At 45.2% G+C, this 18,919-nt stretch overlaps 1 protein-coding gene across 3 annotated transcripts in view; it reads left to right on the top strand.

The window, feature by feature from the left end:
- The window catches only part of LOC138648710 (receptor-type tyrosine-protein phosphatase eta-like), a 160,891-nt gene that overhangs the window by 77,523 nt on the left and 64,449 nt on the right, over positions 1–18,919 (top strand). For 2 of the 3 annotated variants that reach the window (XR_011315179.1, XM_069738542.1), the window contains exons 19-22: positions 10,044–10,322; positions 13,386–13,643; positions 13,958–14,227; positions 16,265–16,540. Coding sequence is in view for 2 of the 3 variants with exons in the window: in XM_069738542.1 (XP_069594643.1) it covers positions 10,044–10,322; positions 13,386–13,643; positions 13,958–14,227; positions 16,265–16,540 (1,083 nt within the window). In the remaining variant the exon portion in view is untranslated. The remainder of the gene's footprint in view (positions 1–10,043; positions 10,323–13,385; positions 13,644–13,957; positions 14,228–16,264; positions 16,541–18,919) is intronic. The other variant, XM_069738543.1, reaches the window with a different exon arrangement.

The following is an 18,919-nucleotide window of genomic DNA, read 5'->3' as shown; positions in this document are numbered from 1 at the left end:
ACGTCACTGTGGGAGGCCATGTTGCTACAGGCCTCAAGGACACCGGGGCTGAACGAACCCTCATCCGACCCGAAATCATTCCGGGGAAAACCCTAAGGGTATGTTCACACGTTCAGGATTTCCATCCTTTTTTTTTCCTGACTGTTTTTAAAAAACTGCAGCTCTTGGCAGAAAACGCAGGTCCTTTTTTTGGTCCTTTTTTGGTCCGTTTTTGATGCGTTTTTTGATGCGTTTTTTTGATGCAGTTTTCTAGCCAGAGTCTGTGTGTTTTCTAGGAATTTTTTTAGGGTTAAAATGGCTGAAAATACCCTAACCCTACCCCTAACCCTACCCCTAACCCTAACCCTACCCCTAACCCTACCCCTAACCCTACCCCTAACCCTACCCCTACCCCTAACCCTACCCCTACCCCTATTCTAACCTTAGTGAAAAAAAAAAAAAAAAATTCTTTATTTTTTTTATTGTCCCTACCTATGGGGGTGACAAAGGGGGGGGGTGTCATTTACTATTTTTTTATTTTGATCACTGAGATATAACCTATCTCAGTGATCAAAATGCACTTTGGAACGAATCTGCCGGCCGGCAGATTCGGCGGGCGCACTGCGCATGCGCCCGCCATTTTGCAAGATGGCGGCGCCCAGGGAGAAGACGGCCGGACGGACACCGGGACGCCGGGTGAGTATAAGGGGGGGAGATTAGGGCACGGGGGGGGGCATCAGAGCACTGGGGGGGGGGCATCGGAGCACTGGGGGGGGCATCGGAGCACGGGGGGGCGGGATCGGAACACGGGGGGGGGCAGCCACACTCCGCCCACGCACTTCCGCCCGCTCCCCGCACTTCCTGCTGCAGCGGTTCTGCACATCAAACCGCAGTAAAACCCGCAGATATATTTTTGATCTGCGGGTTTTACTGCGGTTTGGACCTCACAATGGAGGTCTATGGGTGCAGAACCGCTGCGGCTCCGGAAAAAGAATTGACATGCTCCTTCTTTTTTCCGGGAGCTATTCAGCGCGTCTTTTTTTTTACAATTTCCGGACCATGTGCACAGTGTGTCCTGTTTTCCATAGGGTACAGTGTACTGTACCCTGCATGGAAAACAGCTGCGGAACCGCAGCGGCAAAACCGCCGCGGTTCCGCGGTAAAAAACGCACTGTGTGAACATGGCCTTACTGTCACTGGGATTGGGGGCATCAGCTGTCCCTTACCGATGGCCCGGGTTTTTATTGATTGGGGTGCCGGGAGCGGGGTGAAGGAAGTGGGGCTGTCTGATAATTTGCCCACTGATGTTTTGTTGGGGACTGATTTGGGGAGGTTGGTTGCATACTACGTCTCTGACACCCCTCCTCAATCTACTAATGAGGGTAACGTTAACCCTGATGATGATGATGGGAAATCGCATGTGTTACCTGACCATGCTTTATCTTGTAATGATGCATCTGTTAACCATTTTTGTCCTAGGATTGATGGTGAAAATGTTGTACCTGTGCCAGCTGAACCTGATGATGATCTTTCTGTGAAGGTTAATGTGTCCATAGGTACAGGTGTGCTCAACCACGTCGCTCTGCGGAGTGAGACGGCTGAGGAACCCCTAACAGGGGCAAGTGTCGGTGCTACAGGAAATGGGGAGATGCATGGGAACCGTGAGGAAGGTGATGCCATGAAAGTGACCAGTGCCACCTAGGAAGGTAACTGGCCCATAAGTAGCACTGCCCCTGGAGTGTTGGGGGTGGAGGGGGAGGTAGAGCCCATAGCAGCGCCGGCTGATGGGTCTTTAGAAATCCCCGGGGAGACAGCCTACGTAGCTGCTGTCACCCGCAGCCAGAGTGCCCGGAACGCAGATAACTGTCAGCCTTCCGGACCCTCCTCAGTCACCACTGTGACTGAACCAGAGGTGGACCCAGAGCAGGTCCAAGAGGGTTCCCGTGGGGAAGGGACCCTGACATCGCTGCTGGCTTCCCCTAGCCAGGAGTTTCAGGCCGCTCTGCACACAGATGCGAGCCTAGAGAGTTTGAGACAACTCGCCGGGATGCGCTTCTCCGAGACTGATAAGGAGAAGGTGTTCTGGGAACAAGGAAGGTTGTACCGGGAGACAGTACCCGGAGAATCACAAAAGGAGTGGTTGAGGGAAAGACAGCTGGTCGTCCCGCAGCAATTCCGGGGTGAGTTGTTGCGGATTGCCCATGAGATCCCGCTAGCCGGACACTTGGAGATCAGCAAAACTAAGGCCCGGCTGTCTAAACACTTCTATTGGCCTAAGATGGGGACAGATGTGTCAAACTACTGCCGCTCCTGTATCACTTGTCAAAGAGTGGGGAAGGCGGGGCCTGCTATTAAGGCTCCCCTGATCCCTTTGCCAGTGATAGAGGAGCCTTTCCAGAGGATCGCGGTGGACATTGTGGGCCCGCTGGCCGTCCCCAGCAGCTCTGGAAAGCAATACATCCTTACTGTGGTAGACTACACTACCCGGTACCCAGAGGCAGTAGCTCTGTCGTCAACTAGGGCAGATAAGGTGGCGGATGCCCTGTTGGCCATCTTTTCACGTGTAGGATTTCCCAGGGAAATGCTTACTGATCAATTTATGTCTCGCCTAATGGAGGCTCTCTGTAAGAGAATGCAAGTGAAGCACCTGGTATCGAGTGCGTATCACCCACAGACCAATGGCTTGTGTGAACGCTTCAATGGTACCCTCAAACAGATGCCATGCATGCTGGTTGAGACACGAGGGCGCGACTGGGAGCGGTACCTCCCACACCTGCTATTCGCTTACCGAGAGGTTCCGCAGGCCTCGACGGGGTTGTCCCCCTTCGAGCTCCTGTATGGCAGGCGAGTCCGGGGACCCCTCGGTTTGGTAAGAGAATCCTGGGAAGAGGAGCCGAACCCTTCTGAAGTGTCCATAGTGGAGTATGTCATGCGCTTCCGTGACAAGATGCAGACCTTGACGCAGTTGGTGCATGACAACATGACGCAGGCTCAGGCTGATCAGAAGCACTGGTACGACCAGAACGCCCGGGAGCGGACCTACCACGTGGGTCAAAAGGTGTGGGTGCTGGTCCCCGTACCAACGGATAAGCTTCAGGCAGCCTGGGAGGGCCCGTACGTCGTCCACCAACAGCTCAACCCGGTCACTTACGTGGTCACGCTTGACCACGCTCGGGGTAGGCGAAAGGCCTTTCACGTCAACATGATGAAGGCTCATCACGAACGTGAACCTTTCGTCCTACCGGTCTGCAGCTTGCCCGAAGACGGTGAGGAAGACACCCTCCTGGACATGCTGGCCCAAGCCAAGGCCAATGGGTCCATCGAGGACGTGGAGGTAAGCGCCTCGTTAACTGAACCCCAGCGGTTGCAGTTGCAAACCACACTGGAACCCTTCCGGGGCGTGTTCTCCAACCGACCTGGGAGGACTGAGTTAGCCGTCCACGAGGTGGACACCGGGAATCACGCCCCACTACGGCGAACACCCTATCGAATCTCTGACCAGGTGCAGCAGATTATGCGCCAAGAGATCGATGAGATGTTACAGCTGGGGGTGATTCGAAGGTCAAAGAGCGCGTGGGCATCACCTGTAGTTCTCGTACCAAAGAAGGACCGGACCACCCGGTTCTGCGTGGACTACAGGGGGCTCTACGCCATCACAGCCTCGGATGCGCACCCAATGCCGCGCATCGAGGAGCTGCTTGAGAAGTTAGCTGGCGCAGATTACCTAACAATAATGGATCTGAGTAGAGGATACTGGCAGATTCCCCTGAGCCCCGAGGCACAGGAGAAGTCTGCCTTTATCACACCCTTTGGACTGTACGAGTCCACCATCATGCCCTTCGGCATGAAGAATGCCCCTGCCACTTTCCAGCGGATGGTCAACCTCCTGCTTCAGGGACTGGAGAAGTACGCCGTGGCGTACTTGGATGACATTGCCATCTTCAGTTACTCCTGGGAGGGACACCTGCAGCATCTCGAGGAGGTGCTCAGGCGAATTCACCAAGCAGGACTGACTATCAAGCCCGGAAAGTGCCAGATGGGCATGAGGGAGGTTCACTACCTGGGGCACCGGGTAGGCGGGAACACCCTGAAGCCAGAGCCTGACAAAGTGGGAGTGATCGTGAACTGGCCCACTCCCGTGACAAAGAAACAGGTGATGTCCTTCCTGGGCACTGCAGGGTACTATAGGCGCTTCGTACAGCACTATAGTAGCCTGGCAAAACCTTTGATGGACCTCACCAGGAAGAAGCTACCCCACATCGTAAACTGGACAGATGGCTGTGAGGGGGCCTTCCAGGCATTGAAAACCGCACTGTGCAACGCCCCTGTGTTGAAAGCAGTCGACAGCAGTCGACCGTACTTGGTGCAGACCGACGCCAGCGAGTTTGGCCTTGGTGCTGTGTTCAGCCAGGTTGACTCGGAGGACCAAGAGCACCCCGTGTTATACCTGAGCCGGAAGCTTTTGCCGAGGGAAGTGGCCTACTCCACCATCGAGAAGGAGTGCCTGGCCATAGTCTGGGCCCTGCAGCGTTTGCAGCCCTACTTGTACAGTCGCCCCTTCACTGTGGTGACCGACCACAACCCTCTGCGCTGGCTAAACGCCATGTGTGGAAATAACGGCAGGTTGCTACGCTGGAGTCTTGCCCTTCAGCAGTTTGACTTCACCATTGAACACAAAACGGGCAAAGAGCATGGGAATGCAGATGGACTCTCCCGCCAGGGTGAACCTACTGAGGTGCCCATGGAGGCATATCGTGGGGTACTGCCTCCCTAGCGCACACCAAAAGGGGGAGGTGTCACGATATGGTATGAAATATCATAAGTAGTTCTCTTGCTAGCCTACTTGGGCTAAGCCCCCCTTCTTGGAGTGATACTGCAACAGTTGTAGCTGCAAATTCCTGGCTTTCCTTCTCAGAGAGTGTGGGGGTTAGGAGGGCCAAAAGTATTTACGACCGGCATTTCCTGTGTAAGCTCTTGTTCAGCTATAAGTGAAGTAGAAACTTCGAGGATCCATGAAAGATTCTTTGTTTAGTTTTTGTTAGATATTAGGCAAACGATTTAAGCTAGAAATACGAAAATATATATTCTTATTCTCACTCGGTGTATCTACCCATCCCGCGAAACCCGGGCTTCTAACTCCATCTGGTAAAGAACTAGGGATTACTCTGTAAATATGTATCCCAGATAGGACATATTTGATCTCATTAGAATGCTCACGTTAATCCGAGATGAATGATGGATTTGTTAGGACTATAACATGTTTTGTAGCGGAGTTATCGAAAGTAGATATAGATTAGGATAAAATGAGTTATCTGAAGAGGTAGGAGGGACTAGGTGATCCAACCCCTTTCTGGGATGTTACAGGCTTAGCTATAACTGTCTGCCCAGATCCCCAGCTCTTTCTTCTTGTCCTTTTTTTCCTGGAAGAGCTGAGTACATCCCATGAGCTGGGACGTATGGAAAACTGCCCTAGCCTGGGGGCCTGCCATGCGTTGAACATGTGAGTGTTATCTTTTCTCCTTTATTCCCTTTATGTTATAATTACCCGTGTACATATTTGCAATTGTCTCATTTGTAATATCTTTATAAAATATTTTTGATAAAGCACTGCCTAATTTTTTATGGGATATAATATTTAATATTAGTTCGTTCTCCTGTTCTAAACCGTACCCTAAGTAACATAGTAACATAGTTAGTAAGGCCGAAAAAAGACATTTGTCCATCCAGTTCAGCCTATATTCCATCATAATAAATCCCCAGATCTACGTCCTTCTACAGAACCTAATAATTGTATGATACAATATTGTTCTGCTCCAGGAAGACATCCAGGCCTCTCTTGAACCACTCGACTGAGTTCGCCATCACCACCTCCTCAGGCAAGCAATTCCAGATTCTCACTGCCCTAACAGTAAAGAATCGTCTTCTATGTTGGTGGAAAAACCTTCTCTCCTCCAGACGCAAAGAATGCCCCCTTGTGCCCGTCACCTTCCTTGGTATAAACAGATCCTCAGCGAGATATTTGTATTGTCCCCTTATATACTTATACATGGTTATTAGATCGCCCCTCAGTCGTCTTTTTTCTAGACTAAATAATCCTAATTTTGCTAATCTATCTGGGTATTGTAGTTCTCCCATCCCCTTTATTAATTTTGTTGCCCTCCTTTGTACTCTCTCTAGTTCCATTATATCCTTCCTGAGCACCGGTGCCCAAAACTGGACACAGTACTCCATGTGCGGTCTAACTAGGGATTTGTACAGAGGCAGTATAATGCTCTCATCATGTGTATCCAGACCTCTTTTAATGCACCCCATGATCCTGTTTGCCTTAGCAGCTGCTGCCTGGCACTGGCTGCTCCATGTAAGTTTATCATTAACTAGGATCCCCAAGTCCTTCTCCCTGTCAGATTTACCCAGTGGTTTCCCATTCAGTGTGTAATGGTGATATTGATTCCTTCTTCCCATGTGTATAACCTTACATTTATCATTGTTAAACCTCATCTGCCACCTTTCAGCCCAAGTTTCCAACTTATCCAGATCCATCTGTAGCAGAATACTATCTTCTCTTGTATTAACTGCTTTACATAGTTTTGTATCATCTGCAAATATCGATATTTTACTGTGTAAACCTTCTACCAGATCATTAATGAATATATTGAAGAGAACAGGTCCCAATACCGACCCCTGCGGTACCCCACTGGTCACAGCGACCCAGTTAGAGACTATACCATTTATAACCACCCTCTGCTTTCTATCACTAAGCCAGTTACTAACCCATTTACACATATTTTCCCCCAGACCAAGCATTCTCATTTTGTGTACCAAGCTCTTGTGCGGCACGGTATCAAATGCTTTGGAAAAATCGAGATATACCACGTCCAATGACTCACCGTGGTCCAGCCTATAGCTTACCTCTTCATAAAAACTGATTAGATTGGTTTGACAGGAGCGATTTCTCATAAACCCATGCTGATATGGAGTTAAACAGTTATTCTCATTGAGATAATCCAGAATAACATCCCTCAGAAACCCTTCAAATATTTTACCAACAATAGAGGTTAGACTTACTGGCCTATAATTTCCAGGTTCACTTTTAGAGCCCTTTTTGAATATTGGCACCACATTTGCTATGCGCCAGTCCTGCGGAACAGACCCTGTCACTATAGAGTCCCTAAAAATAAGAAATAATGGTTTATCTATTACATTACTTAGTTCTCTTAGTACGCGTGGGTGTATGCCATCCGGACCCGGAGATTTATCTATTTTAATCTTATTTAGCCGGTTTCGCACCTCTTCCTGGGTTAGATTGGTGACCCTTAATATAGGGTTTTCATTGTTTCTTGGGATTTCACCTAGCATTTCATTTTCCACCGTGAATACCGTGGAGAAGAAGGTGTTTAATATGTTAGCTTTTTCCTCGTCATCTACAACCATTCTTTCCTCACTATTTTTTAAGGGGCCTACATTTTCAGTTTTTATTCTTTTACTATTGATATAGTTGAAGAACAGTTTGGGATTAGTTTTACTCTCCTTAGCAATGTGCTTCTCTTTTTCCTTTTTGGCAGCTTTAATTAGTTTTTTAGTATTTTTCTCCCTATAGTTTTTTAGAGCTTCAATGGTGCCATCCTGCTTTAGTAGTGCAAATGCTTTCTTTTTACTGTTAATTGCCTGTCTTACTTCTTTGTTTAGCCACATTGGGTTTTTCCTATTTCTAGTCCTTTTATTCCCACAAGGTATAAACCGCTTACACTGCCTATTTAGGATGTTCTTAAACATTTCCCATTTATTATCTGTATTCTTATTTCTGAGGATATTGTCCCAGTCTACCAGATTAAGGGCATCTCTAAGCTGGTCAAACTTTGCCTTCCTAAAGTTCAGTGTTTTTGTGACTCCCTGACAAGTCCCCCTAGTGAAAGACAGGTGAAACTGTACAATATTGTGGTCGCTATTTCCTAGATGCCCGACCACCTGCAGATTTGTTATTCTGTCAGGTCTATTAGATAGTATTAGGTCTAAAAGTGCTGCTCCTCTGGTTGGATTCTGCACCAATTGTGAAAGATAATTTTTCTTGGTTATTAGCAGAAACCTGTTGCCTTTATGGGTTTCACAGGTTTCTGTTTCCCAGTTAATATCCGGGTAGTTAAAGTCCCCCATAACCAGGACCTCATTATGGGTTGCAGCTTCATCTATCTGCTTTAGAAGTAGACTTTCCATGGTTTCTGTTATATTTGGGGGTCTTCTGAAGGGAAATACACTACTGTTACTGTTGTGTTGGGATAGCTTCGGACCCGTTTAATCGAAGCTGGTGGCGGCGATACCGTGTGCAGACTGTTGAGTGATGCTGCAGCGACTGCGGCGTTGATAATTATTGTTCCTGCCTGAGTGGGAGTAGTTATCGCGTCGCTGCAGCGTGCCCAATAGCAAGTACATAGCAGGCAGCCTTTCTGGCGACTAATTACCCAGGGTGCAGTACCTAATCTGACCTGAGAGTAAGGGGGGCGCCAGAGAGCTGCAAGTGTTAAGTGGAACTGTAAGTGGGATATACATAAATCCCTGCAGTTTGTGGTATATTGAAAGCAGTGGGATACCTAGAATAAGCCCCTGCTGTAAACTAAGAGGTCAATAGCCTTGTGTGTGTTTTCTCATCACATTGCTAGCAGTGGAGGGATAACTAAGATAAGCCCCCCTGCACATGTGATAGTTGTCTGTTGGCCTAAAGTCACCCCGAATCGTGACAATTGGGGCCAGCGGTCAGGGGAATCCTGACAAGTTAGTGCAGCGCCCCAGAGACCTGGTCGTTGCAGTAATGTCGCTCTGCCACTAAGGGGAGTGATGGTACGTCTGATGGCACTAAAGGAGTTCACCTGACCAGGTATCACAGTCACACACTACATTTCACACTCCGGCCACCAGGGGGAGCAAAAGGTTCTATTTATTAGGCCACTCCTCACACTTTGGTAAAACTGGGGGTTGGATAGGAAGTTAGTCAGAAGCTGGCTGGGTTTTGTCCAGGCAACATCCCGTGGCAGGGGGTGTTGCGGGGAAGATTCAGAGGGGTCCCTGTCAGGCGTGGGAACCTGGCAGTGACTTAGCGACAAGGACAAATCGTTACAGAACCGCGCCTGCACTACCTTGCGGCGGTATCTAAAGAAACGACACAAAGCAAAGTATATTGTGGAGAAGTGAGAAACAAGATCAAAGCACAAAGGAGAACCAGTAGGAGTCGTGCCTCGAGATCGGCAACATCCTACTGAGGTGCATAGCCGGTGGCCAGAACGCCGAGGAAGTAACTGACTCCAAGCATTACTTCAAACAGAGGCAGGACAGTTGATTTTAGGTTGGCTGTCTAACATACAACACCTAAGAAGACATAGCGGGTAAACGTGGAGAGGGGCGTCTCTAGGGTCTCAGAATAGCTCCGAGCCTTCCCGTCAAACGGGTGCGTCCTAGCCATAACAAACTGGGGGACGAAGCAGAACATCAGATTAGAAATGACAGCTGTGAGGACTATCCTGAATGCTCAGCAGGGAAGGAATGCAACACACAGGCGCTAGTTGGTAGGCACTGATTTCCACCTGCAAAGGGAACTCTGGATGTGCCATCGGACCTGCCGGTCTCAGACAGCCCTGTTAACAGTGCCCCGGATTGAGGATCCTGAAGTCACCAGTAAAGAGACTGCAACCCTGTGTCCTCGTTATTAACTGCGCCTTACACCATCACCACCTACACTACTGGGAAGCCCTGGGGATATACTTCACCTGTGGGAAGGTATACCATCTAGCTGCCATTCCATCACCCCAGCGGACCCCGAAGCAGCGTCGGTCGCCCTGACCAAACACCACAGGTGGCGTCACGAACCCTTGAGAAACTATCATCAACCCTTTCATTGGACACCCCTTAGCAGGGTCACGGACCGGGTCCCGCCACCGTAACAACCCCAGAACTGAGACAGAGAGGACCGGTACCGAGTAACCTGTGGCCCTGTGTCTGGGGGCGATCCATTAGTATTACATAATCCATCATTTTGTATCCACACTGATGGTTTGTTTGTATTTTGTTTCTTTCAGAACCGATATCTGTGAAATCTCTCCACAGCACTAATTTGACCACATATTCTGTTTCTCTGACGTGGAGTAAACCTGATGAGTATCAGACATTATACAGATACAGAGTCCAGACCAACGTCACCTCATCAGGATCAATTATAAATAATATGATAGTGACAAACGAATCAGTGACAATAATGAATCTGACATCAGGAGAAACCTATACATTCATGGTCTATACAAGAGCTGCCGATAACATCACTGAGTCTGACCCGGTGTCACTATTGCCCATCTGCACAGGTGAGTATAAAATGTGAGAGTTTTAAAAATAGTGATAACTCCTACTCAGTTCTTAAACTTCAACAACCCATATCTGGCCAGTTAGGAAGCCGAGGCGATTGTGAATCACTGTCACCTACTTTGATGTAACTGAAAGTGATAACAGGCACACTGGCGAGGAACCGCAAGATCACCCCAAAAATGGAATGGTTTGGCAGGCAGTGTCGACAGAAAATTCCTCTCTACGTCTCCTTCCTGACTGGTTATCCTCTATGTTTGCAAGTGTCTTCGTCACCACTATAAGTATGAGGCAGGGTCTGCAGCCATTCAGGTTGCACACATAGTTTTTTTTTTCTCTAGGGTATATTGTGCATACAGGCACATGAGGGCTTGTAATTGGGTCCTCTCTCCCCCGACACACCAAAAAAGAAACCCTTAATATTCGGCAGGGTCACTGAAGAGTATATATCACAAATTTGCAGCCCTTACAAAGTCATTTTACTACTATTGAAGCCCCTAGATTGCCCTTTTATTGCTCCCATAAAGTATGACGACAACTATAATGTCACGTTGATACGCAGAATGATACCCCCACAATGAATTCTTTCACAGTACCCTCCAGACACACAGTATGATGACCCTATTGTACCCTAATCCCCCTCAATCCTCCCCCGGAAAAGTATGGTGACCCCAACACAGTATGACGCCCCAACTGTTATCGCCACACAGCCCTCCATACAGTATAAGGGTCCCTACAACCCTCCACTCAGTATGATGGCTCTGGCCCCAATACAACCATTCACACTGTATACTGATCTGCACTAGCCCTCCAAAGAGTTTAATGGCCTCCACCCAGCCCTCCAAACAGCATACTGAACCCCCACACAACCCTCTACATAGTATTATGAACCCCATAAAAACCTTCAAAATGTATAATTGCTTGCATATAGTATAATTGCCCCCACATAGCCCTCCAAGCAATATAATGGTCCCCACATAGCCCTCCAAACAGTATCATGGTCCCCACATAGCCCTCCAAGCAGTATCATGGTCCCCAAATAGCTCTCCAAATAGTAAAATGGCCCCACATAGCCTTCCATACAGTATTATGGGCCCCACATAGCCCTCCATACAGTATTATGGGCCCCACATAGCCCTCCATACAGTATTATGGGCCCCACATAGCCCTCCATACAGCATTATGGGCCCCACATAGCCCTTCATACAGTATTATGGGCCCCACATAGCCGTCCATACAGTATTATGGGGCCCACATAGCCCTCCATACAGTATTACAGACCACACATAGTCCTCCATACGGTGTTATGGGCACCACATAGTCCTACATGCAAAATAATGAGCCCCATATATAACGCCATACAGAATAATGGACCCCATATAATGCACCTTACAGAATAATGGGCCCCATATATTGATCCATACAGTATTATGGGCCCCATAAATTGCTCCATAGAGAATGGACCCCATATAATGTTTCATACAGAATAATGGATCCCATATATTGCTCCATGCAGTATTATGGGCCCCACATAGTCCTCCATACAGTATTATGGGCCCCGCATAGGCCTCCATATGGTATTATGGTTCCCACATAGTCCTCCATATGGTATTATGGGCACCACATGGTCCTCCATACATAAAAAATAAATAAATGTTCATCTCTCCCCCCCATCCCCTGCTCTGGTCTCTGCAGCGCACATTTTATGACCCTCTGAACTGCTTGGCACAGAGGATGCGCTGTAGTGACGTAATCGTGCCCTCTGCGCTGAGACGTCACAGAGCTCAGACGCAGAGGGAGCAATGATGGGAGAGGGAGCATCAGCTGATGGCTTCCTCTCCCACCATTGTTTACAACTGGACTAGGATGCAGATGCAGATGAAAGTACGAAGCCAGGCGGGGAAGGCCGTACCAACCCCCACCCCACCCGCGACTCTGGGGCCCCAAAGTAGCCACCTGGTGGTACGCCACTGCCTGGCCCCCATCCTAAAATAATGTCCTCTGTCCTGGTACTCTTCAAAAATGCATTAAAAAATGCTGACTCATGGGGCCGGGATGTAGCATTCCAGGGACATCATGTGCCACCGGCAATGTGCATGGCTATTGTGGGGCAGAGTGCCGGTGGTCCCCTGCTCTGCATTTCAACAAAATATTCATCCAAGGAATCTGAATTGAAAAAAGCAATGACATCGGGGAGCCACCTTAATTCATGGATGTAGTTGTGGTCATTTCCTTTGTAACCCTGATAGTTAAGCTAGGTTCACATTGCGTTAGTGCCATCGGCGCGGATGCGCTAACACTGATGCCCAAAATCTGTTTTTTTACAATTGCGTTAACGCATGGTACCATTGCGTCGGAATGCGTTAGTAATGGAGGTCTATGCTTACTAGACCTAACATACCCGAAAATGTGGTAGACCGCGTTCAAAGGAACATCACAAAGTAATGGACCATCGCTAACGCATGCCCATTTTGACATGCATTAGGATGCGTTACGATAATGGATGGCAATGGGTGCGTTAATGGATCCGTTACATTGCGTTAGTGCCGCTTAGTAACTGATCCGTTAAACGGATGGCACTAACGCAATGAGAACCTCGCCTTATGCCCCTTGGTTCTTACATAACATCTGTTGTTTCCTAGTTTTGGAATAAAATAATTATTGAGCATTTAATAAATATGTGTTACAATTAGTGATGAGCGAATATACTCATTACTCGAGCATGCTCGGGGATCCTCCGAGTATTTTTTAGTGCTCGGAAATTTAGTTTTTATTGCCACAGCTGAATGATTTACATCTGTTAGCCAGCATAAGTACATGTGGGGATTCCCTAGCAACCAGGCAACCCCCACATGTACTCAGGCTGGCTAATAGCTGTACATCATTCAGCTGCGGCAAGAAAAACTAAATCTGAGCACTAAAAAATACTCTGAGGACCCCCGAGCGTGCTCGATAAATCTCGAGTAACGAGTATATTTGTTCATCACTAGTTACAATCTCTTCATCGTGTCTGTACAGGCACCTACTTAGTCAGTGTTTATTAAACCTGAACTCTTTTCTATTAGGTGCTGAACAAGTTTCCATCTCTTCGGTGGTAAATAACCAGTCTGTTAGTTCCCTGGTTGTGAATTGGACGCCGGCTACAGTGAAAGCAAAAGTGGATTATTACAACGCAATTCTGTCAGGAGTTATACAGAGAGTATCTAACTCTACCACACAAGCAATCTTCACCGGATTAGTACCTGGCACAGAATACACGGCCACTGTACAGATAGTGAGTGGGAACTGCAACCAGTCGTCTCTATCGGTGACCGAGGCCACGTGTGAGTATCACTGCGTCCATGTTTTATATGAGGTTTTACTTCTCAATTTAAAAAAAAAAAAACATTTCTGTTCAGCCTCCTTTTTATTATTTATCTCACACACATAGTAAATGCACGTTAATAAGGTTTTCTTTTTCCATTACACATTACAACATATAGGGTAATAGTAATCAACACGTAATTGTAAAATAACGGCATAAATACTTAATTTTTTTAGCATCTTTTATTTCTTATAAGCGTTTCATTGTTTTAACCTTTTTTTCTGGATATACTGTGTTTAGAACATTTGTTGCTTTATGTTTTTCTTTGCACAGATCCAACGGCACCAAGTAACCTAATAATCGGCATGGTTGGGACAAAGAACCTAACATTATCTTGGTCGGAGCCAGTAAATATGACCGGTGTGAATAAGACATATAATATAAGCTACAGGATATCTCCATCAACTAACTTATCTGTGACAAGTCCCACAACAAGTGTCACCCTCCAGAGCCTGATATCTGGGACTAATTACTCCATAACTGTGGTAACAGTCGGAGTCCGGGGGTATCAGAGCTCTCCGCTCACCACATCGGTCTATACAAGTAGGTTCTATGTGTTCTTGAAAAAAACAGGAGAAATATTTAGAGAATTTAAATCAAGGTTTGAAGTAAGATTTTTACACGAACATAAATAACTTCAATATTTATAAGCATTGAAGTGAGTCATGACAACAATTACTCATTGACAGTCATAAGCCTGAGCTGTGTCATCAGTATATAGTAGCAACGAACATCTTGAAGACATTCGCAGCCCACGTGGGTGTAAACATTTCCTCTTAACAGTGCTGTGTGTATATATTTATATTTGATACACAATAGCCAGTCACTAGCTAGTCTAGGTCACACTTTCCTGAAGCTCAAAAATTTCTGAATTTTGGTCGCTATCATCAAATGTCCCTTTGTCACCGCCTCCTTACGATTAACATTTATATTTAAGGCATGACAGGGCAGGTTTATGAAAACTGTCTTAAAAAAAAATAATTCTGTTTTTGTTGCCTATAGCAACCAATCAGAGCACAACCGTCAGTTTATCAATAAAACAATACAACTTTAAAGCTGTACTGTGATTGGTTGTTATGGAAAACAAACACATTTTTTTTTTACGATTATACAGTTTCATGCATCTACCGTTGTCCCCCACTGTTTCTTTACCACATGCCAGGCACAAAACACTCGGATAACAGCACAGGTCTCTCATGCTTACACGTTCTTACAGCCTGCAAGCTGTTAATTCTGTCCTGCCTTTACTGGTGCATTGGCCACTCCAAAGACCCAAAGATGGGTACTCCTATCTTCAAGAGCCTATTCTAATATGTAGTAGGTGTAATAATATTAGAAAATACCAACAATTAAAAATGTAGTATAGTTATTCTATTTCACTATATCAGTTACCCCATGTGCAGGGCATTGTAGCCGCTTGAGCATCCAAGTTTACGGCAACTAACTGTCACTATATGAGTGGTCGTACCTATATGCAATGTCACATGGCCGTTCTTATCTTCCACTGGGTTTATCGATCCTGCACTGAGGTACAGCAGGATCTGACGTGTGCAGCACTTTTACAGGGACTCTGTCAGCACAGAATATCTATTTACGGTAAATCTAGAACAAGCGTTGGGTGCATCATGGCGGGACCAAACATTTAACTACACCTTCCCACCTGCTTGTTTTCTAACTATCACAGCCCTTCTCTGGCTCTACCAAGTCAGAGCTGTCAATCAAAGAATAGGAGGGATAGCGATAGAGGGGAAAAAGATATGGTAAGTGGGAAGGTGTGCTGCCAGAGTCCATTCGAACATCAACTATATGCTTGTAGTTATTTACTCAGCGCAACAGTATCCGGGAAGTGGTAATATTACCCAGCCCCTATTGTTATCGCCTTGGGTTAAGCCAATTAGTGTAGTGTAGATCTATGGATTGGAAGATCCTCAATCAGGAGAGCGAGGGAGGACCTATGCTATTTTATAAAAGGAAGAAGGAAATGAGGAGAACTCCTAGAGAGAATAAATATTTTGGTCAGAATGATGAATTATAGTGATTAAGTAAGTGGTCAACAGATATGCCTACTTCGAGATGGTGCTAAAAAAGGTTACAGAAAGGTTATATATCTGCTATTGATGATTTATTCCACGAATAGATCATCAATATGTTCTGAGCTGACAATCTCTTTAAAAATCCAGTTCCCGCAATCTAGCAGGATCATGTTCATTTCCTGACTGTCATCCTAACCCGAGGACCCTGGAGGAAGACGGAAGCGGTTTGTCACTGCTTCTGTTGTTCCTCAATGAGCATTTACCCCTGTAACTGGGGCTCCTATGGATGAAATGGATAACAAAAATGTATTACTAGATTACTCGACTCATTCTACAGTGTGCAGCATGAATCCAACCTGGGTTGTATTTAATGCTCTGGAGTTTCAGTGAAAGCATAGTTTAAAGAGCCAGCTGGGGGCCATAGGCACAAATTGTGTAAATGCCCAAGATCATCATTTCATGATCACCTTTTTTAAACAATAAATAGCTGTAGTGACAAGTTACGGTATGTTTGAAATTTCTGTAACTTGTTTTTTTTTTAATTTAGAGCCAATGTCAGTGAAATCTCTGCAGATCGGCGCTGTGACCTCATATTCTGTATCTCTGACGTTGAGTAAACCTGATGAGTATCAGACGTCTTACAGCTACAGAGTCCAGACCAACGTCACCTCATTAGCCACAATAGTGAATAATACAATAGTGACGAGTGAATCAGCGACAATAATGAATCTGACACCAGGAGAAACATATACATTCGTGGTCTATACAAGAGCTGCCGATAACAGCACGGAATCCGACCCGGTGTCTTATATGGCCTGCACAGGTGAGGATAGTGTGTCTAAAAGTGGAATTTATTAAGAAACTTGATGCTTCATGGATAGTATGGCATTATTCACGGTGAAATCGATTGATGAAAAAAGTTGCTAGGAACCTTGATAATAAATCTGAAATGGTGAGATTTATTTTTTTTTTTATGTGAGCAAGATGAAAAGAAACTGAACTTGAATTGTGGTAGTTCAATGTGAGTTTATGGCAACTTGGATATGATGCCTTAATTGGGATCTGGTGAAAACATGAGAATTAAAGCTTCAGTTCATCAGTTTTTATCAGAATTGTGGCAGAAAACTGTTTGAAATCTGAAACGTTTTTTTCACAATTCTTAGCTGCACAAAATTTTTCAACTTTGGATGTGTTTTTTTTCCACCAGTCCCTATCAGCTCCTTTTAACTTTTTAAAAATGTAATTGAGGGTGGTCATAAGAGGGTATGGTGGAGCTGAACTGGCAACTTTATCATAATTAGGCCAGAAAAGTGTCATAAATTACAACTGAAATATGCTCCAAAGTCATTAGGAGGCACATGAATGAATTTTGTACATGTTTGGTGTAGTCTTCATCAAGACGGCTTGTCTTCGTGAATTGGGGACAAAGTACGGTATTAATTTTAAACATAAGTAGGTGGTAAATATAAAAGTTAAAATAAATTACCTTTGGAAACAGAGGTTATTATAGTCCATATTTTATACTTAGGTACAATACGTCTCTCCGCATTTCTGTGGAATATTTTATACTCAAGGTCTAGTACGCAATTTGCAGTAACTGAAAATCGTAATACAAAGGCACAGATCATGTTAACATATTTATGCATGAAAGCATTAATATTTCTGACACCACTGATTACATGTATAAAAAGAGAATTAAATGGAGACTGCCTCCCCAAAACTGAAATTGAACTTCAAATAGGCGAAATACATTGGCATCTAAAAGTTTGGGCCCGCTTGGTCAGAATTACTGTTATTGTGAAAAGTTAAGCAAGTTGAAGATTAAATGATCTCTAAAAGACCTAGAGTTAAAGATGACACATTTGCTTTGTATTTTAGGCAAAAAAAAAAGAAAAAAATATATACACACTGCTCAAAAAAATAAAGGGAACACTTAAACAACAGAATCTAACTCCAAGTAAATCAAACTTCTGTGAAATCAAACTGTCCACTTAGGAAGCAACACTGATTGACAATCAATTTCACATGCTGTTGTGCAAATGGAATAGACAACAGATGGAAATTATTGGCAATTAACCCCTTCATGACCCAGCCTATTTTGACCTTAAAGACCTTGCCGTTTTTTGCAATTCTGACCAGTGTCCCTTTATGAGGTAATAACTCAGGAACGCTTCAACGGATCCTAGCGGTTCTGAGATTGTTTTTTCGTGACATATTGGGCTTCATGTTAGTGGTAAATTTAGGTCAATAAATTCTGCGTTTATTTGTGATAAAAACGGAAATTTGGCGAAAATTTTGAAAATTTCGCAATTTTCACATTTTGAATTTTTATTCTGTTAAACCAGAGAGATATGTGACACAAAATAGTTAATAAATAACATTTCCCACATGTTTACTTTACATCAGCACAATTTTGGAAACAAAATTTTTTTTTGTTAGGAAGTTATAAGGGTTAAAATTTGACCAGCGATTTGTCATTTTTACAACGAAATTTACAAAACCATTTTTTTAGGGACCACCTCACATTTGAAGTCAGTTTGAGGGGTCTATGTGGCTGAAAATACCCAAAAGTGACACCATTCTAAAAACTGCACCCCTCAAGGTACTCAAAACCACATTCAAGAAGTTTATTAACCCTTCAGGTGCTTCACAGCAGCAGAAGCAACATGGAAGGAAAAAATGAACATTTAACTTTTTAGTCACAAAAATTATCTTTTAGCAACAATTTTTTTATTTTCCCAATGGTAAAAGGAGAAACTGAACCACGAAAGTTGTTGTGCAATTTGTCCTGAGTACGCTGATACCTCATATGTGGGGGTAAACCACTGTTTGGGCGCACGGCAGGGCTTGGAAGGGAAGGAGCGCCATTTGACTTTTTGAATCAAAAATTGGCTCCACTCTTTAGCGGACACCATGTCACGTTTGGAGAGCCCCCGTGTGCCTAAAAATTGGAGCTCCCCCACAAGTGACCCCATTTTGGAAACTAGACGCCCCAAGGAACTTATCTAGATGCATAGTGAGCACTTTGAACTCCCAGGTGCTTCACAAATTGATCCGTAAAAATGAAAAAGTACTTTTTTTTCACAAAAAAATTCTTTTAGCCTCAATTTTTTCATTTTCACATGGGCAACAGGATAAAATGGATCCTAAAATGTGTTGGGCAATTTCTCCTGAGTACGCCGATACCTCATATGTGGGGGTA

Source organism: Ranitomeya imitator, chromosome 9 (assembly GCF_032444005.1).
Source record: "Ranitomeya imitator isolate aRanImi1 chromosome 9, aRanImi1.pri, whole genome shotgun sequence".
Lineage (NCBI taxonomy): Eukaryota > Metazoa > Chordata > Amphibia > Anura > Dendrobatidae > Ranitomeya > Ranitomeya imitator.
This window is presented reverse-complemented; position numbering and strand designations above follow the sequence as displayed.